Source organism: Patella vulgata, chromosome 7 (genome assembly GCF_932274485.2).
Source record: "Patella vulgata chromosome 7, xgPatVulg1.2, whole genome shotgun sequence".
NCBI lineage: Eukaryota > Metazoa > Mollusca > Gastropoda > Patellidae > Patella > Patella vulgata.
Window position 1 is genome coordinate 8,794,738 of NC_065885.2, and position 21,327 is coordinate 8,816,064.

At 39.2% G+C, this 21,327-nt stretch overlaps 2 protein-coding genes across 2 annotated transcripts; both read left to right on the forward strand.

Annotated features, from left to right (window-relative positions):
- The first annotated feature begins 1,010 nt into the window (after positions 1–1,010).
- LOC126828886 (uncharacterized) lies at positions 1,011–6,284 on the forward strand. The gene is made up of 3 exons (XM_050558965.2): positions 1,011–1,137; positions 2,384–3,148; positions 3,630–6,284. Exons 1-3 carry the CDS (start codon positions 1,104–1,106, stop codon positions 3,785–3,787), a joined length of 957 nt encoding a protein of 318 aa, XP_050414922.1. The 5' UTR covers positions 1,011–1,103; the 3' UTR covers positions 3,788–6,284.
- Positions 6,285–13,291: 7,007 nt separating this feature from the next.
- Positions 13,292–19,420, forward strand: LOC126828092 (uncharacterized). Its single transcript, XM_050557670.2, has 3 exons — positions 13,292–14,871; positions 16,442–16,656; positions 18,599–19,420. Exons 1-2 carry the CDS (start codon positions 13,890–13,892, stop codon positions 16,645–16,647), a joined length of 1,188 nt encoding a protein of 395 aa, XP_050413627.2. The 5' UTR covers positions 13,292–13,889; the 3' UTR covers positions 16,648–16,656; positions 18,599–19,420.
- The last annotated feature ends 1,907 nt before the right edge of the window (positions 19,421–21,327 follow it).

The window sequence follows — 21,327 nt, forward strand, 5'->3', positions numbered from 1 at the left end:
GTACTTTCCCTGTCCCTTATCACAGAGTACTTTCCCTGAACCTAATCACTGGGTACTTCCCCTGTCCCTAATCACTGGGTACTCCTCTGTCCCTAATCACAGGGTATTTTCCCTGTCCCTAATCACTTTCCCTGTCCCTAATCACAGGGTACTTTCCCTGTCCCTAATCACATCGTACAGTCCCTGTCCCTAATCACAGGGTACTTTCCCTGTACCTAATCACTGGATACTCCTCTGTCCCTAATCACAGGGTACTTTCCCTGTCCCTAATCACATCGTACAGTCCCTGTCCCTAATCACAGGGTACTTTCCCTGTACCTAATCACTGGGTACTTTCTATGTCCCTAATCACAGGGTACTTTCCCTGTCCCTAATCACATCGTACAGCCCCTGTCCCTAATCACAGGGTACTTTCCCTGTACCTAATCACTGGGTAGTTCCTCTGGTCCTAATGATAGAGTACTTTCCCTGTCCCTAATCGTAAAACAGTTTCCCTGTCCTTAATCATAGGACAATTCCCTGTCCCTAATTACAGGACACATGCACTTGTTGGTGGTTGGTTGGTTGGTAGAATGCCACAAGCTATGCATATTATCCTAAACATAGATAGTGGCTATATTGTTCTCTGTTAACAAAGTCAAAATTTTAATTTTAAAAATATCTGTAAGCTTCTAAACTATTTTATTTGGAGTTTAAAAAAAACAGTTGCAGTTTGACATGCAGATGACTGAGATCGGTAACAATGGATTCAAATCACTAAACGATTATAATTTCTCCTAAATCACGTTATTACAATTAAAACTAGTGTTTACTTCCTGATTAGTAAGCAGCTTTAATACAAAATAGTTAATTACAATCAATGTGACCTACCAAACTTCCTGCTAAAACAATGTTAAGCTAGCAACGGGCACCTGTAAAATGTCTCTATAGGTAAAATATGGTGTATGTTGAGACCACCCATTGTTTCTGATCGTGTATAGTCCCCTCGGTATGTATATAAGGGACCACTGATGATATAGTTTTAGTCAGTTTACGTCTAGATCAGCATCGTGTTGAGAATTATATATATACATCTAGTTGAAGAGAGTGTTTAATCTTTTAGAATGGCAGTAACGGTGGGAATAACTGTTTTAACAGGTAAACATTTATACTTATTATAGAGAGATAGAGAAATGGGGTTTAACGTCCACTCGACACAAACTAGGTCATTTCGGACTAACATATGGTTCAATTTTATTTCAATAATTCGTTTAGCAGTGGGAGGAAACCTCAAGATCCGGACAAAACCCACGAGGTTGGACAGGCGACCCTACTCCTTGTCACGTACAACCGGGGAATCGAAACTACGCCAGTTGACTCAATGACAGGCCTTATGATACAGCGCGCACATGCTAACCATTCGGCCATCCGACCAGATAAAAATAATATTATAAATATACAATTACCGTGGCTGTGACATTTTACCACATTAGGTTAAGATGAATTAATGGAATTATGAAAATACCCCCAGGGAATCTCCATGTACAGAGGCAAAAAACAAACCAACAAAAGTGTGAATATCTTAATACTTTAAACAATCGTAATATTAATTCTACGACTTAATTGGGTGGTCACGGTATCTTTCTGTTTTTAAGAAAAAATTCTTGGTTTTATTTGGTACGTCCATTAGTAATTTAGATATAAGAAAAAAGTTATCCCGGATTCTTCCAGTATATGTAATCATATTAATAAATTAGTCATTTATATAACGTTGAGGTATATTAATAAGTTTAAAGGTCACGGGAAAAGCATCTAAAAAAGTTTAAATACCCGAATGTCAACATTACCTGCAACAGGTAAAATATCAACGTTAGTAATTTCCGCCGTTCTCCGTGAGTAGTCGTAACATTCCGTCTATAAACAATCCGTGACGTCATTTTAGTCCTTCTGCTCATAGAAATATAGACTAAAATATGTCACGTGTCGCCTTGAGATTTAAGCGCATTAATATATTACTATTTGCTACTCCTTCGCATATATTTCGTGCTTTAAAACTATTGCGACATTATATATCGAACTCGCAATTTATTTTAAAAAGTGGGAATTTTATCTTCACGGTGATAACAAATTCTTACTAAATACAAATTCTTACTAAATACAACTTGTCCCGATGATTTGTTGTTATCAAACACCGAGGTCCCCTGTACACATTGGCGTACTGGTAAAAGAACCGTTGGCAGTTTGAATTCGATTTAAGAGTAGGCCGTTGTACAACTATCTGGGCAAAATGTACATCACAGCAGACTGTATGGCGCATCCCCGTCTTCATTATCTCAGTCGGTGTAGAACAGTACGTAGGATTTGAACCCTATTTTTATTGCATTTTTTATTGTTTTCTTTTCAGCCCTGATTTGTATAGCGAGATGTCAACAAGACACCGCATCTGTTCCTAATTTCTTCCCAGCAACAGACCAAGCTCAGGTGCCACCAGCCCAGGGACCGGGTGGTGCTGATGTAGCCCCAGTACAAGATCCCAACCAAGGGCAACAGCCTTCTCTACCTCCAGTTTCTAATCAACCACAGGTACCACAGGTACCAGCAGTCGATGGTCAAACACCACAAACTAATCAAGGACCAGCTGTACCATTTCCTGGACAAGTTCCTCCGCAGATTCCTGGACAAATTCCACAGCAACCATTTCAAGGAGCTCCTTTCCCTGGTCGTATCCCTCAAAACTTTTATCCTTACCAACAACAACCAGGTCCCATGCCTTCTTTCCAAAACACATTTGCCGCTGATCCATTCCAACAAAATCCCTTTCCCTTCCAACAGACCCCTTTCCCACAAGGACCAAACCCACTTTTACAAGGTCAAATGCAGCAAGACTCCTCCCAGTTTTCTAAATTCCTCTTCTGTCAGGTTGCTAATGGTACCATGCCTGATTGGACTGATATCACCTGTAATAAATACTGGTCATGTTTGAACTTTAACCTTTCCTTACTAACCTGTCCTGCTGACCAAGCCTATGATTATCCCAGTAGAGCATGTGCAACCACTGCTAACGTGAAGTGTCAGGAACAGAACGTCAACTTCTGGCAACTGTTACAGGCTACTATTAGAGGTGGAGCTCAACCTATGCCTTCCTTTACGCCATTAAGCAGTTTACCTGGTAAGTACAAACAGATCGGCGCTGCCGTGGCTCAATGAGTAAGGCATTGACTCGCTAACCAAGCGATCACGGGTTCGATCCCGCGATTTTCCGGCATGGTGTCCCCTTATCTGCGAGAATGACGGAGGGCCTGGCAGGAAACAAAGTGTAGTCATTCGGATGGGACGTAAACCCGAGGTCCTGTTTACACATTATCGTGTTGACAGCTAGAATTCAGTTCTCTTAATAGCACACAGTATGACGTATCCCCGTTTTCATCCGACCGTCAAAGCCCATTTCATTCCTTACAAAAAGATGGTTACTTCCTTTTTAAGCGGGTTTCTACACATTATTATATGGGTTGTCTATAGTATAGGTTATATTTCTCACGTTCCTGTAGTTTTGCTGCAATAATTTATATAGTATCACGTCAATGATACAATTATGTGTTTAACCCAACAAAATGGTATCTTACATTTTACTCTTTTTTTATGTTTTGCAGGTGACCGGCAATCTGTGTCTCTAGAAACTGATGTCTGCACAAAACTCGGTGCCAACTTGCCTCGTCTTGAATCAGTGACCAACAGCGCCCTCTTAAATCTATCCAACTGTCCATTCAACAATTGTAATATGACCTTGATCACCTTCGTCTGTCCTTAAACTCGTAATTCAAACCTGGTTACAGTCAATCATCATATCAGCATCTGTATCATGACGTCATCAAACTAACTTGTTACTTCAACCATCTATAACTTAAACCAAACAATGCATGCACCCTTGTATCTTCCGTCATCAAAACAATTATAGCGGAAATTAAACGCTGGAAGCTTCTTTTCGTGATATTGCCATAAACAACTCTTGTCTGAAAATGTAGAACTTAGAATTTTAACACTTAAGTTTTTGTTTTGGTAATTATTATGTACTGTACACCCCCACCCCCTCGCTGTTACTATTTGCCATGTACGTTTACTTATTCGGCAGTGAATTAATACTTTTATAGTATCAGTGGCCAGGCAGGGTAAGCTTACTCTTCCGGACACCTGTTACCACTGTTTGTCGTGTATTTTTTACACGGTGAACAGTCCATATGCTGATTACACTATTTTGCCTTATTACACTATTTTGCCTATACCCTTTTTTTAGGACTTCGAATTTTGTCTAATGGTTTGGATTGTTCGTACTTGGTTTTATTTTATTGTCATATACAGACAATCTTTCTTGCTTAACATTTCATAAATTGTTATTGAAGAGGGAAATTAGAGTTATAAAACAGAAAAATCCAGGGGAGTGTAAGTAAACAAACCGCCAGTCAACAGCTCACACTAATTTCTATATTCAACAGATTGTTATAAGAATGAATCAATTAATGAATGAATGAAATGTATGTTTGTGTTCCCTTCCCTTTAATCCACACCCCCTTACCCTTGTAGCATGCTATCACTCCTAACATTTTCCTCATCATCATGCGATCTACCTACAATTTGTTTTCTCAGAAACTTCAATAAATTTTGAGTCACCTTTCTCAAGGTCCATTACTCATAACTTACTTTAAATCTACTTGTTGGTGAATATTTAGCTGTAAATGTTAATTGTTCAGTTCATGTCCTGTATTATTCAACTATTTCCTGTAAAATAGCTTTTCTCGCTTATATCATATATTATATAAAATAACATCTATATATAATAGTGAGTTCCTTGTGTGCCAACAAAGGATAGTTTTCTACATTTGAACAGTTCTCGTTCTTGAATAGAAAAGGATTCTATCATAATAACATTTATTGATTAGCTATTTATTGATTAGCTATTTATTGATTTGCTATTTATTGATTAGCTATTTGTTGATTAGCGATTTATTGATTAGCTACTTGTTGATTAGTTATTTATTGATTAGCTGTTTATTGATTTGCTAATTATTAATAAGCTGTTTATTGATTAGCTGGTTATTGATTAGCTATTTAATAATTAGCTTTTTATTTGTATTCCCTGGCTATTCCTTTCCACTGTTATCAATTAATCCACGTCGCGTCTTCGTGTTGAATGTCGTTACTATCAATGATCCCTATCCCTTCACCCGCCTTCTCTGTCAGCTTTCAACCAATCATACCCCCACCCTCCCCCTCTTAGACAGATGATATAACCAAAGTGTAAAATTCTAAATTTGTCCTTATTAACATCCCTAAAAACCTTCATGTTATAATCATATTCGCCCTTTATTCATCTAGATATAAATTTCCAACTTGTGTAACTGTGTGTAAAGATTTGATTATCCAGAACATCACCATATCATAATTTCATAAAATAATGTATATTATTCTTTTCTCGGCAGTTTTCATTTTATAACAAAATGTTTAATTGGACTAGAAATGATATTGATTACCTTACAGCAAACTAATTAATACCGTGAACTGATACTGATTACCTTACAGCAGACTAATTAATACCGTGAAATGTTCCAGTGGTAATTGAGGACAGCTATCTTCAGATGCACTCATGTTAAATCTTTGAAAGTCTGGTTGGTCTAGAAATGATACTGACTATCCTACAGGATCCAAATCAGTACCGGGAACAACTTCATTCCCGAGATCACTCGGCAAACCTCGGCAGACCCCAGTACACTACATCTAGCCCCGACTGTATGATGAAGTCTGCCATTGGAACCACTTTCAAAGTTTCCGGTTTGCCGAGTGTCTCGAGATGTTCTTGTGGTAATGACAGACATCTGTCTTCAGATGCAATCTTTTTAGATCGTTTGATTATTGACCCGGCATCTACGGTATATTAGTATGTTCTATGTGTACATGTATTGGATAGTTGACTATGATATATTAATACATGCATAATAATATAATGTCCATATTGGTCCGACATCTCCGGTATATTAGTATGACATTTTAGTACATGTATTGGATAGTTGACTATTCTAACGTATATTAGTATGATATATTAGTACATGTATTGGATAGTTGACTATGATCTATAATATATTGTCCATATTGGTCCGACATCTCCGGTATATTAGTATGTTCTATTAATACATGTATTGGATAGTTGACTATGATATATTAATATATGTATAATAAACTGTCCATATTGGTGTTTGTATTGTGTGTATGATTGTTGTTTAAAAAGAAAGTAAAATAAAAAACACTGACATAAAGAGTTTGTTTAGTTTTATGTTAAAGTTTAAACAAACATCAACCTTTAAATATCTCCCCTGAAACCTTCAAATAATCATGTTTATTATCTGGTTTATAAAAGTCACAGGTCACCTGAAAAAACAAACACGGTTATATTTTACCCACGCTATACATTCATATTTTACACTCTGGCTGCAAGAGAGAGAGAGAGAGAGAGAGAGAGAGAGATGGGGGAGTAAAGTCCAATCGACACACACTATGTCATTTCGGGATTAACATATGGTTTAATTTTATTTCAATAATTCGCTTGCGCATAGGGGTCTTTAGCTGTGGGAACCTACGAAGTTGGACAGGCGACCCTTCTCCTTGTCACCGGGGAATCGAAACCACGCCAGTTGACTCAATGACATACCTTATGATACAACGCGCATGTGCTGACAATTCCTCCATCCAACATCCTAATCATCAGCAGCTTTACTGTATATTTGTAGCATCGCATCGCTCGGCGCATGCGATTTTAAGGAGGTCCATCAAAATCTACAGTCGTGCAATGTTATTGACTCCGTTTTGACAAGTCACTTTGGCATACTATATATATTTGACATCAAATGGTGTTTACCGGTCTACTGTTCGGCACAGCCTGGGCTAATGTAATCGGACATACAGTCACACAATGCGCTATGAGGGGCATTTTACCGGACATCAGCACTACGGCCTTTTCAAGGCAATATGCCTTCATAGTTACAAACACTATGAATTGTTTCATTTTATTTTTAAAGCAAAATTTTCACGCGGTGTTCAATAATTTGACACAGATTCCTAATCCTTGAAAATCAACTCAAACCACAAAATAAACTAATATAGTCGGGTCAACAGGATATTTTTAAAATTACTTTACACACATTGGTGACGTATTTGTATGTATCGTGTGACGTGTACATAAGTCCACGTGTTTTTACACGGGTATTGGTCATGTACCAGTGAACTGTGAGAGGTATCTTTGTTTAATAACGTCCATCTTAACAACATTGTTCTCATTGAGAGGTTTTTGTACCAGTGTAACAACTTTACCTTATGGTACCGTCGCTTCTATTCATCACGTGATCACCTAGTAACTATTTCACCGCCGTACGTTACATCTTATACATAATCTTTTCTTTCAACACGAGAGAGTTGATCAGGGGGGATAAGTCGTGACCTTAACAATTGTTCACCATTCTGACATGAAACTGTGGTTCTTCTGCTCTGCTCCGCCATGATAGCGCTATCGTCTATATAACGAGGACGCAAAAAATTATCCGGACTATTTGAAAGAGTTGAATTCGACATGATGCGGATAGAACGGCTTGGATATTATTTGCCTTTATTTATAGGTAAGACTAAAATATTTTTTACAGCGTTTAATTTCCGGAAACTTTTTACTTATCAATAGAAGAAAATGTTACAGTCTTTATTATTCCTAAATTTTGATTTCTCTAGACATTTCGATTCCTGGAAACATTTTTAATTTCACTGAATACAAATCGCTCTGAGTCCCAGGAATATATTGAAATTCACTGGGGTGGGGTGTCACGTCGACTCGACACAAACTAGGTCATTTCGGGATTATATTTTAATAATTCGCTTGCACGTAGGGGCCTTTAGCAGTGGGAGGAAACCGGAGGACCCGGAGAAAATCTACGAGGCTGGACAGGGGACCCTACTCCTTGGCACGTACAACCGGGGAATCGAAACCAAAACTAAACTAGCAGATCTTGCCATCTTGTCACTGCGTTGTCTAAAGATTTGCAGTTAAACATTAATTATAGTTTGTCAGTTTGATTGGCATGTTGGAGCTCGTCATCTTATTTTATGTCAGTATCATGTTTGTTTCTGTGGTAACACGTGTTGTGCACGAGACATTGTATACTTAATGGTTTCAGAACATCTGATACCATCTATTTAAGGAATGTTTAATGTATTATTGTCTTCCGTGTTGAATTATATACAGCAGAGTTAGAAGTAGTGTTGATTTTTTTTAAAAGTTGAAATGAGGACGTGATAGATTTGAGACAATGAAACTATTTTCAGCATCGACGTGAAATATTTAGAAGGGAGGAAAACAATTTTTTTTATATTTCTGTGATAACGATCATTTAAAACAAACAAAACTCAGTAAAAAAATCCGAAAAGAAATTGACACTGTCATTCTGATTTGTTTGTCAAAGTGATATGCTATATACTTTGTGAATTAGTCTCGACACATACACTAGAAAGATATTTGAATAATTTTCACGGTCTCAACTTTTTTCCGACAATTTTTTGCGAAGCTGCTGCAATTTAAAGATGGCTACAATGTGATATACGCCCAGTCAAAGTGGAATCGTGCTTTAATTTAAACACCGGGATTCTTTCTGAATCATCAATACGGATCCTAACAAAACGGCTCGGCAGTCCCTTGGGGTTTCTTTGTGTTTGTTTGGCCTGGTGGGGTCTGGGAGAGCGGGGGACTTGTGTATATTACCTTTATTTTGATCTACAGACCTCCTGAATTATTGATACGGTAGCTAGTAAAACGACAACCCTTTGAGGTTTCGTTGGGTGCGTGTTTGGGTGGGGATGGGGTGCTCTTTTTGAAACTTTATCTTGGGGTTTAACGTCCACTCGACACAAACTCGGTCACTTCGTGACTAACATATGGTTCAATTTTATTGAGAAATAGAAATTCGGGTTTTGTATTTAATTATTTGAAGTTATTTTGCTGTTGGAACACAACTTCATACGTGCCAGTTGTGAGACCCACGTACAACGATTTGTCTTTTTGGGCTTTAGGTTGCCCAACCGGGGACTCAATGACAGACCTTATGACACAACGCGCACGCGCTTACCACCAATTTACAAATATGCTATTCATTTCTTTCAAACTAAAACTCATGTCCCTGATAAATGTAGGCCTAATGTATGTATAAACGAAAATCAAAACACGAGGAAGCTAAACCTGATGGTTGTCGTGCTGTTATTTACTACTTGGTCGTGGAAATGAAATGGGGTTTAACGTCCTACTGTTCTGCTCCGAGCTGGGCTAATGAAGACGGGCATATGCCATACAGTGTGCTATGAGGGAAATTTTGCCCGTACAGCGGCACTACAGTCTACTCATGACCTCGCTTTTTCGTCATATCCGAACGACTAGACAGCTGTTAGGCCCTCCGTCCTGCACCACTGACAAAGCGAAGCCACGCCGGAAAGTCTCGATGAACTTTCTCGGCCAATGCAGGGATCGAACATCCTACCTCCAGGCTAGCAAACCAGCATCTTAACCACTTAACCACCGTGACCCCCTTGGACTTAGACATTACTAGCCTAAATAGGATACAAAGATTTAAACATGACGTAAAGAATCAGTAAATATTATAAACTTATATATTACTGTGATTTGGTTGTATGCTGAGAATTGTTTACAAAAACCTTTAATTTTTTAAATCATTGAATAGGCTAATTCTGTGAAAGTAAATATTTACGACAACCAATTTGGACTACGACACCTCTTATCATAGTCGGACGGAATACACTGTAAATTTCTGTATTTTGAAGTGACGGTTGTAAAATGATTTATTTTAGGGTAAAATCAATTGTAAAAAATGTTGGGTTTTTACGATTATTTGTACTATCACTCCTATTTTGTTGTAACAAAACATATACATGTAAAATAACATACAACTATGTAAATATTTTACCATAATCTTATGCTGTCATTGAGTCAACTGGTGTGGTTTCGAATCCCCGGTTGTACGTAACAACGAGTAGTGTCGCCTGTCCATCCTCGTGGGTTTTCTCCGGGTCATCCGGTTTCCTTCCGCTGCTAAAGACCCCTACGTGCAAGCGAATTGTTGAAATAAAAATTTAAACCATAAGTTAGTCCCGAAATGACATAGTTTGTGTCGCGTGAACATTACCCCCCCCCCCTCTCTCTCTCTCTCTCTCTCTCTCTCTTTCTCTCATATTCTTATGGTAAATTAACATTTATTCCTAACAGTGTATCTACGTGTAATGTAGTGTTGTTCTTATTCTTCTTAGTGTTTAACGTCCGCTTCCACCGATGGTGATATCGCAGACAAGTTGTCAAAATTTCATTTGTATTATATTATTGCACGCGCGGGGTCTTTTCTGTGAGTGAATACAGGAGTACCCGGAGTTAACCCACGAAGTTGAGAGGTCACCAAGCAACAAACTCTCTCACCGAGGTACGAAACTACGACCACGACCGCTAAAGCCAGTGGTGACCCCCCCCCCCCCCCCAATGTAATGTATTAACATGCTTGCCTTTTATACCATGTTGAAAATGTCGATGACAAGGACAGCTGTCTAGTCCTTCGGATGATACGAAAAACCGAGGTCCCGTGTATACATTGGAATGCACGTAAAAGATCCCTTGGCAGTTGGATTTCGATATAAGAGTAGGCGATAGTGCCGCTGCCCGGGCAAAATTTCCCTCATAGCACACTGGCGTATGCCCGTCTTCATTAGCCCAGTATAGGAGCAGAACAGTAGGACGTTAAACCCCATTTCATTTCATTTCATTTTGAAAATGTCGAACAATCGAAGTCCACTTTAAACATTACCACTGTTTGTTTATTTGTTGACCTGTTTTGTTTATCTCCGTGCTTGTGACAAATAACTGTGTGTCTCGTCCCCAGTACGAGGAGTTGTTGAGGACGTGGTGGGTCAGTATAGACACAGATTAAACGGTTAATCTGAGTGTTGAGGTGGTGTTAGGTGGTGTTATACTGTTGATACATGGCACCATCAAACAGTTCCCAACAAAATCTCCCCAATCAACAAATCATCAAAAGGATTCTTAATTATTACACATATTCTACACATGACTGCAAGTTTTACGGCGCATGTAGTAAAGATTAAAAAAATAAACAAATATTTTTAATTTTTCTTTTGGCTCTATATTAGGAGAGAGAGAGAGAAATGGGGTTTAGCTTCCACTCGACACAAACCAGATCATTCGGGACTAACACTCGACACAAACTAGGTCATTTGGGGACTAACATATATGGTTTAATTTTATTTCAATAATTCGCTTGCACGTAGGGGTCTTTAGCAGTGGAAGGAAACTGGAGGACCCGGAGAAAACCCACGAGGTTGTACAGGCGACCATTCTCCTTGTCACGTACAACCGGGGGATCGAAAACAAATATTTCTAGTTTCTTCTTGTGATAATTTTTATAACGACTATGATTCAAATATTTCAGTAATTCTTCTTATAAAATTTAAATTTATAAATATTAGTTTAAGCTTATTATTCTTAGGGGTTTTTTTATTTATTTTTATTATTTATTTTATTTATTTTTTCAACAGATATACTTCAAATGTTGCAGCAATTGGGCTTTTTTTTTTGGGGGGGGGGGGGGTATTGGTACTTTTGTTTATTATAAAAATATTATTTTCTCTGTTTCGGCTTATTCTTAATTCCGTACTATCTTTGTAACATATATGTTTCATATATTGATGAATTTGTTCTTTGTAACATATATGTTTCATGTATTCATGAATTTGTTCTTTATTGAAATAAAATTAAACCATATGTTAGTCCCGAAATGACATAGTTTGTGTCGAGTGGACGTTAAGCCTCATCTCCCCCTCTCTCTCTCCCTCTCTCTCTTTCTGTGTATCATTTGCGACATAAACACAAGAATATTCTCGTTGAAAGTAAACAATTTAGAAATATACAAGTCACCATTCTGTGGAAATCAATTACTGCTATGGAATACATTTACTGCTTAAAACTGAGCGACGTTCCGATGGCTTGATAATGACCAGAGAAGAGCCTAGTCGAAACGTCGCTCAGTAATAAGCAGTAATTGTATTCCATAAAATTGTCACCTGTTTACCCCAGTTCAATTACTAAATGCCATTGAAACAATTCAGAAATAGTTTATCCATAAACAATGCCTTGTGTTAATATAACTATTAAAGATACATTATGGAAGATTAGATAAAGAGCTGACAGTTCTCGCTATAATAGTTAAAAACTAGATAATGTAAAGGTAATTTGTTGAAAATTTCAGTCAAATTGGTCCACTATGAACCGAGATATCAGCTTTGTAAATTTCCGCCTAGCCTCGTTCATCATTACTAAAGTTAGTACGTTAAAAAGCATAGTCTCGATTATCCAATGTTTTGATTTAATTATCAATGAGCGTTTGCCGCATATAGGATTCTAATCCAGTCGTTATCGAATGCTAGCCTTGACATCGAGAGTTGATTATGGTCTGGATAAGTTAATTAATGTCTAATTAATAATTCAGATAAGATTTCGGGCCTAAAGAAAGACCTGCGATAGGCAGATTTAGCTCTTGCATAATGTATGTTTAAATGCCTGTAACGTGATTTAAATCTTTTTCAGCTTTATTTTATCATTTCAACTGACTGGAATATTACATCTATTCAGGTGTATCATATGTATTTAATGAAATAATACATCTATTTCAGGTATATCGCAGGTATTTGGCGGATCATGGCAGAGCAGCAGTCTCCAAAACCAGAACGCGGTACCTGCAGATTGTGTAACCGGAGCGTTCCGACGGGACCCTCAGGACTGCAGCGTGTTTTATCAATGCGCCAATTCTATTGAGTACCGATTTAATTGTCCTGGAAACCTACTGTTTGATATGACTCTAAGTGTCTGCAACTGGCCGAAAGATGTCAACTGTAATGGGGGAGGCGGTGGAGGAGGAGGGGGCGGCGGAGGCGGCGGCGGAGGTGGAGGAGGCGGAGGTGGAGGTGGCGGAGGCGCCTCGGATGTGAATGACTCATGGGAGGTGGATGAGTACGAGGACTTCTATAGTCAGAGTTACAGTAAAGGAGACAGTGGAAGTAGTGACAGTTCTTCAGATGATGATGATGGAAATTACGAGGGTGGATATAACAGTGGTTACGGTACTGGGTATAATACAGGTTTCGGCAAGGGTTATTATGCTGGTCTTAAATCTAAAGGATTAGGAGGAGGAGGAGGGGGAGGAGGAGGGGGCGGGGGTTATAACAGTGGTTATAGCAGTGGTAATAAGGGTGGTGGCTATGATAAAGGAGATGATGATGATGATTATGATGATTATAATGATTATGATAGCGGTGGTGACTCGGGTTACCATGGCGGAGGCTCTGATAGTTGGAGCAAGGGTGGTGATTCTGGTGGCAGCGATTATGGAGGTTATGATAGTGGAAATTCTGGAGGTTATGATAGTGGAAATTCTGGAGGTTATGATAGTGGAAATTCTGGAGGTTATGATAGTGGAAATTCTGGAGGTTACGACGGTGGAAATTCCGGGGGTTATGACAGCGGTAATTCTGGCGGATATGAATCGCACGGTCATAGTCATGGCTCTAATTACAACAGTGGTACGAACTCTGGGTACGGGACAGATATCTCTGGTGCTCACGCACATAACAATAAAGGTGATAGCGGCTATGGTGGAAATAAAGGAGGTTACGGTGGATACGGAGGGAGCTCAGGGGGATACGGGGGCAGTGGCGGCCATGGTTCAGGAGGATATGGAGGCAGTGGAGGCCATGGTTCAGGCGGATACGGAGGCAGTGGTGGGTATGGTTCAGGGGGATATGGAGGTGGCTATGGGATGAGCGGGTATGGAAGCGGTGGTTATGGTGGTGGCTTTGGACTCGGCGGGTATGGCGGTGGCTATGGGAAGGGTGGCTATGGGAAGGGTGGCTATGGGAAGGGAGGATATGGGAAGGGCGGGTACGGTAAAGGGTATGGAAAGGGTGTTTATGGATCAGGTGGTTTTGGAGCAGGCGGTTATGGCGGATATTATGGAACAATTCTCGGCGGCAGCGGTGGATACAGTCCTTTCGTTGGCGGTGGTTATGGACAGAGTCCGTTTATTAGCGGACCAATGAATGGAGTTTACGGACAAAATCCCTTCCTTAGTGCAAATTATGGACAGAGCCCGTTCTTGGGTAAAGGACAGAGTACCAGTTATTATCCACAAACACCTGTTTTCAACCAAGCGCAAACATTTAAACCATTGTTCAAGGGAAGTAAGGGTAATAAGGGTGTTTACGCGGGTGGCCTGCTCTCTAATTTGATGGGCGGACAAGGCATGATGGGTCAACAAGGCTATGGACATGGCATGATGGGTCAACAAGGCTATGGACATGGCATGATGGGCCAACAAGGCTATGGACACGGTGTCATGATGGGACAGCCTCAGATGATGGGACAAGGCATGACGGGACAAATGGGAGGTTCCATGATGGTGCCATATCCAATTGGTGGAATGATGCACTCTACGACGATGTCACCATCATCGGCCACGCCGTCATTAGCTGACTTACCTAACATCGTCATCATAGCATCCATGCTACCACCGTTTATTCCACCTATGGTTGACTCGCCATTTTTAGAAGAGGATCCATTCTGTACGGACGGCTGTCGATCTCTTCTCACTAGGAACAAAGACGCGAACTCAAACACCTCCAAAACAGCTCGTGACTTCTTTCTGATGAACTCGTTACTTGGTCACGGTATGAGTGGTCTTACTTCCGGTTTAGTTCCACCCTTCTCGAACGGTGCTACATCAGCATCCACTAGTCAAGGCAGTAAGTATAGTCTTCGTCATTTCAATTATAGTCTTCGTTATTCCAATTAGTTTAATTATAGTCTTCGTTATTCCAATTAGTTTAATTATAGTCTTCATCATTTCAATAAGTTTAATTATAGTCTTAAACATTTTAATTATAGTCTTCATCATTTCAATAAGTTTAATTATAGTCTTCATCATTCAAATTAGTTTAATTATAGTCTTAAACATTTTAATTATAGTCTTCCTCATTTCAATAATTTTAATTATAGTCTTCATCATTCCAATTAGTTTAATTATAGTCTTTATCATTTCAATAATTTTAAATATAGTCATCGTCATTTCAGTTATTTTAATTAAAGTCCTGATCATTTTAATTCCTTATCTTACACCGTAGCAAGACGCGTATACATTTGAAACTATTGTTAGAACAAATAAAATGTCTAGTTTATCTGAAAGATGAAAATTAGCAAATCTTGAGGTTAATCACAACACCTTAAAATACATCCTTTGATGTTTGATATTTTAAATAATGGTACGGGCAATGTGCAACGCGTACATTATTTATACTAGTTGAAATTTTGGACTTGCGTGACGTATTTCATTGCAAAGCACGTACGAGTGTCTGCATTTTAAGTGGTTAAATGGTCTCGAGCTTAAGACATTGCGTGGTTTGGATTGTTCGTACTTGGTTTTATTTTATTGTAAAAACACTTAGGTCGTGTTGTGGGGGGTTGGATGGCTGAATGGTTAGCGTGCGCGCGCTGTATCATAAAGTCTGTCATTGAGTTGACTGGCGTGGTTTCGAATCCCCGGTTGTACGTGGCAAGGAGTAGGGTCGCCTGTCCAACCTCGTGGGTTTTCTCCGGGCCCTCCGGTTTCCTCCCACTGCTATAGACCCCTAGCGCAAGCAAATTATGTAAATAAAATGAAACCATATGTTAGTCCCGAAATGACCTAGTTTGTGTCGAGTGGGCGTTAAACCCCATTTCTCTCTCTCTCTACCTCGTGTTGTTTCAATATATTACTTAATATCTCGCTCTCAACCATTAAACCACACATAATGAAAGATTGGATTGAGTGCTGTGCCCGTATACATATTTAGACATTAAGATTTACTTCCCTTTATACATTATTCTCATATTTGAAACAAAGCGAGAAACTATGTTCTGTTTTAAAATAGCGAGCTACGGTGTCAGGAATTGTTCACAGAATGGGGGGTCTGGAAAGAAAAGGCACCCATGAAAAATTAGCTGGCACGCCAAAAAAAAAATTACCCTTTGCCGTTGGAATTCGCAGCACACTGTCAGGTACATTGGGTGTGCTCGCATTCATTATCCCGGTTGGCTAGGAAAGGTAGGCCTTTAAACGCAGCTTCCCGTTAGTTTTTCCAGTGGACACCTTATCTGATACAAGTTATATTTATCCGATGCAAGTTATATTCAGCTACATTTGATTTTATTGACCGAAACCCCGGCCACTTCTTGTTCGAATATATATTTAACAGCCTTTGGCGTGGTTTTGGCATATCCACTTTATTTGGATAAATGATGATTTTATATGAGATGTGGGTTTTTTTTGTTTTCTAGCTTGTGCCGTTGTAAAAAGTTCTGGTACAGTTACCATCCCAGTTACAGCAGCTGCTACACAAAGTATTGATAACTCGAAATGTCGAGATATACAGATTTTATTAAATGGTTATTTAACCAAATTGTTAGAAACATTTGGAGGTAGTGATTCATCATCTGCTCTAGGTTGTACCATTGCTGTTCCCAATCTAGATATCGCCTGTTAATCAACTCAGGTAAAGATCTTCTTTTGTAAATATACCAACACTTGAGGTTTGAATGATTTGCTTGAACACAGTGAGAGAACCCTCAACGAAACGTCGATTTGATTAAATTAGTAATTGCTTTCCATATTATGTTTTTGTGTTTATTACGTGTGTCAATTGCTAAATGTCGCTCAAAGAAGAAAGAGTTCTGTAAACATGACGTCAAGTTGTAGTATGGGTCTAACCAATTTATAGAGAGAGGGAGAAATGGGGTTTAACGTCCACTCGACACAAACTAGGTCATTTCGGGACTAACATATGGTTTAACTTTATTTCAATAATTCGCTTGCGCATAGGGGTCTTTAGCAGTGGGAGGAAACCGGAGGACCCGGAGAAAACCCACGAGGTTGGACAGGCGACCCTACTCCTTGTCACGTACAACCGGGGAATCCTAACCAATTTATCATAATAACATCAATCGCAGAGTTAACTCGGTCAGTGTTTGTTCAGGGAATGTTTACTGAATATAATCGCGGGGGGGGGGGATACTTAACCCGAATATTTCGGGCATTATGAGTTTATCATGAACTTTAGATTTTATAAACATTTAGGACCAGTTTTTTTTCTGGGGCTTTACGTCTGCTTTCACCCAGGAAAAGCTATTCGTGAATGAGAGAGTGTGAGAGAAAGAGAGAGGGGGTGGGGGGTGGTAACGTCCACTCAACACAAACTAGGTCGTTTCGGGACCAACATATGGTTTAATTTTGTTTCAATAATTCGCCCTCCGCGAAGGGGTCTTTAGCAGTGGGAGGACCCGGAAAAAACCCACGAGGATGGACAGGCGACCCTACTCCTTATCACTTACTACCGGGGAATCGAAACCACGCCAGCTAACTCAATGACAGACCTTATCATACAACACGCACACGCCAACCATTCGGCCATTCCCCCACCCCACCCAAGTCGTGAATGGGAGTCTAGTCTAGTCTAAGCATAGGGTGAAAATGGAAGAGCGAGTAAGAAGTTTTAGTACCTCCATTTTCTGTGTTACAGGTCACACAATTGGACGCAATTAGCAAGGTGTGTTTTACTGTGGCATAAATTTGGTCTGTAGTCAGCGTGTTTAAGAATTTCAATAAATATTTATCGGACAATATTCTCCAATCCGGTGTCAGTCGTGAGACAATCCACTCCCTGTGAATGTACCTCGGCTAGTTTTATGACTTTTCTAAATAATAGAAGTTTTATGTCTCTAAACATGGCTAATGAGAAATAGAAATTCGTTTTTCTATTAAATTATTTGAAGTTATTTTGCTATTGGAACACTGCGGTCAACTTCATATGTGCCAGCATGTTTCTGAAGCAACGACTGGGAGTTTTACAATAACATCTGGACGTTGCTAGATTACTTCACAATTCCCGAACTTATAGCTAGGTTATCTACAGACACGTGAACCAATCAGAGGTTGTGACATCGCGACCTCCACGGAAACCTTGACATTGAACGAATCTTGAACTTTGCAGCTCCATTATCACAGGTAGACATTTTAGCTTGATAGTGCAAGATTTGGTATTTGCGATGACCGAGGAATCTGGTAGGCCCACAAGCTGAGCTTGTACCCGATCGAAATTAGTGCCGAAATATGCAGGGTATTACGTGAACGCCTTGATAAGATGTACGTAGTTAAAGCGAGATCAAGCCTTCTATTGAAAATGATGTACCAGTGGTGAGACCCACATACTGGTACCACGATTGTCATTTTGGGCTTTCAGGTTGCTTCACTTCTAGGGTAGATGGTCCTACTTTTCATTGATTTTCATTTTGTGATTCATCACCTTTGGGGCGATGTTACTAATGTCATTGGTTTTCATTCATTTTTAATTTTGAACGTATGGAGCGATGGTTCAATATTGTATAATAGTTATATGATACATTTTATAATATATATCCATACTTTTTTTTCTATTTCAGATCCGTAAACGCCTAACAAAAGTCTTTAATTATACAAATGGGTTCCTTTTAAACAGGGCAATATATCTGGAAAACTTTTCGGAAGAATCGAACCCAGAATCAAGACATAATCGAATGACCAAAGGGAAGTAATCGAAATATTCGGAATGACCAAAGGGAAGTAATCGAAATATTCGGAACAGTTCATTAATATGTTAATTACATCTGTTACATTAGAATATAAATGTCACTGTCGTAAAATGTATTAATAATTCGGCAGCATTTCACAAATTATATCTTAATTTATTACATTTTATAGCCCATTGATTGGTTACAATGTGTCACGTGTTTATGTTCAATTGTTGCTATGTGGTCACCTCTGTATATGTATATATATATTTATAGTAACTATGATTGTCACGTGATATTATCATAATAAGTATTGTAGAATGTGGTGTATATTTTGATCACCCTGAATAACCCCGTATACATGGGCCGCCATTTCTGTTCACATGGCCAAGAATTCCCGCCATTTTTTACCGCCATGATTCCTTAAAATAGATTCCTATTCCCCGCCCACTGTAGATAGTGGCGACTATGAAAATGATGTCAATCATCCTTATTTAAATGTGTAGATTAGTGGCAAAAAGCATCACAGGAAAATAATATCAATCAATTTAATTGAAACAGTGAGATTATCCCTGGATTGGGCTGCCTGGGACAAGTTTTTTAAATATCCGGGGTTGTTCAGGATGTGTGAAATAAATAGATATTATTTATTATATTTATTATATGAGTTGTATATAGATCTAAATGTTCATAATAAAAAATAAATAATCTGCACTAACTTTACTTTATTATTAATTACATTAAACATATATTATGCAAGAGCTAAATCTGCCTATTGCAGGTCTTTCTTTAGGCTTGAAATGTTCTCCAAATTATTAATCAGACATTAATAAACTTTTCCAGACCATAATCAACTATCGATGCCATAGCTAGCCTGCGATATTTACTGGATTACAACCCGATCTGCTGCTCAAAGCTCATCGATGATTACATCAAGAAATTGATAATCGAGACTACGTTTTTTATCTACCGACTTTAGTAATGATGATCAAAGCTACTCCTAAAATTCAATCGCTAAATTCAGTGTTCAGAGTGGATCAATTTTACTGAAATTTTCAGCGAATTCCCTTTACATCATCTAGTTTTTAACTAGCACTGCCAGCTCTCTATGTGATCTCCCATAATGTATCTTTCAGTATTTCATTACCTTGTCTCTCCGTTAAAGGGGCCACGGTGGCTAAGTGGGTAAGACGCTGGTTCGCTAGACTGGAGGTCGCGTTTTCGATTCCTGTATTGGCGGAGAAAGTTCATCGGGATTTTTTGACGTGGTTTCCCCTTGTCAGTGGTGCAGGATGGAAGGCCTGAACGGGACAGCTGTCTAGTCGTTGGGATAGGACGAAAACTCGAGGTCCCGTGTATACTTTGGAGTGCACGTAAAAAGGTCCCATGGCAGTTGGAATTCTACATAAAAGTAGGCCATAGTGCCGCTGCCCGGGCAAAATTTCCCTCATAACATACTGTATGACGTATGCCCGTCTTGTTCTTACCCCTGTCGCAGCAGAACATTTCATTTTTTCTCTCAGTTGTTCCGTGTCCCAAGCAGTTTCGGAGTGGCCCATCTTCCTTCATTACCCCGGTTGGTGAAGAACGGTAGGACGTTAAACCTCATGTCAGTCATACAGTTTCTTCGTTGAATCAGCCTGGATAACTATGCTCCGTCACATGACAACATGGCTCCAAACACAGATAACAATCCACACGATAGAGAACAAGTCACATGACCATATGACTCTAAGCATAGAGAACCAGTCACATCACTGTAACCTAGATAAATAGTCACATGACAACACAACTCTAACCTAGAGAACTAGTCACATGACAACACCACTCTAGCCTAGAGAACTAGTCACATGACAACACCGCTCTAACCTACAGAACTAGTCACATGACAACACCACTCTAACCTAGAGAACTAGTCACATGACAACACCACTCTAACCTAGAGAACTAGTCACATGACAACATAACTCTAAGCTAGAGAACTAGTCACATGACAACATGTCTGTAAGTGGTCAGCTATTTGAAATAGATATGGATATCCCACTCGTCTGGTGCGAAGATGTATAGAAAACATATTCTGCCTTACTTCACGACACCCTTCACTTCATCATAGGTAGGTTCTGGGCGATGGATTTCTAAATTCCAGTTCAAACCGATCTGGAACACTCGAATCTTAATTTTGTGTCAATGAAACGTGTTACATGTGGTTGTTATAAAATCTGATTAAAATACAGATCTATATTTCGTTTCGTTTTTTTTATACTTTCGATGGCCTACACTACATGAAGATCTGACCGGTTGTAGCGATAGGTTGCGTCAGAGGTCATACGAGTAGCTTTTGACCTATGACGTCAGACATTTGATTAACCAATCAGCATTGATGTTACTAGTGGATTACCCACAGTTCCGTGCAAAACACACCTAAAGCTCACCGTAACAGACCGTTTTATTAGCTAATAGCTCACCATTCTTAACATCTGAGACACGCTACCTGCGGAGAAGTATCTCAGACACAGTCAGTAGCCATGATATCCATATCACGTGATCGACACATCACAGGTCATGACATTGGCGTCAATGGGTCATGAGGTCAACATTGTGAACAATAAGTTTATCTTCAG

Excerpts from the sequence above, each read along its gene's own strand:
- LOC126828886 (XM_050558965.2), top strand. The coding sequence starts at position 1,104 with ATGGCAGTAACGGTGGGAATAACTGTTTTAACAG. Across the intron at positions 1,138-2,383 it reads GGGAATAACTGTTTTAACAG|CCCTGATTTGTATAGCGAGA; the intron begins GTAAACATTTAT and ends TTTTCTTTTCAG. Across the intron at positions 3,149-3,629 it reads GCCATTAAGCAGTTTACCTG|GTGACCGGCAATCTGTGTCT; the intron begins GTAAGTACAAAC and ends TATGTTTTGCAG.
- LOC126828092 (XM_050557670.2), top strand. The coding sequence starts at position 13,890 with ATGAGCGGGTATGGAAGCGGTGGTTATGGTGGTGGCTTTGGACTCGGC. Across the intron at positions 14,872-16,441 it reads AGCATCCACTAGTCAAGGCA|CTTGTGCCGTTGTAAAAAGT; the intron begins GTAAGTATAGTC and ends TTTGTTTTCTAG.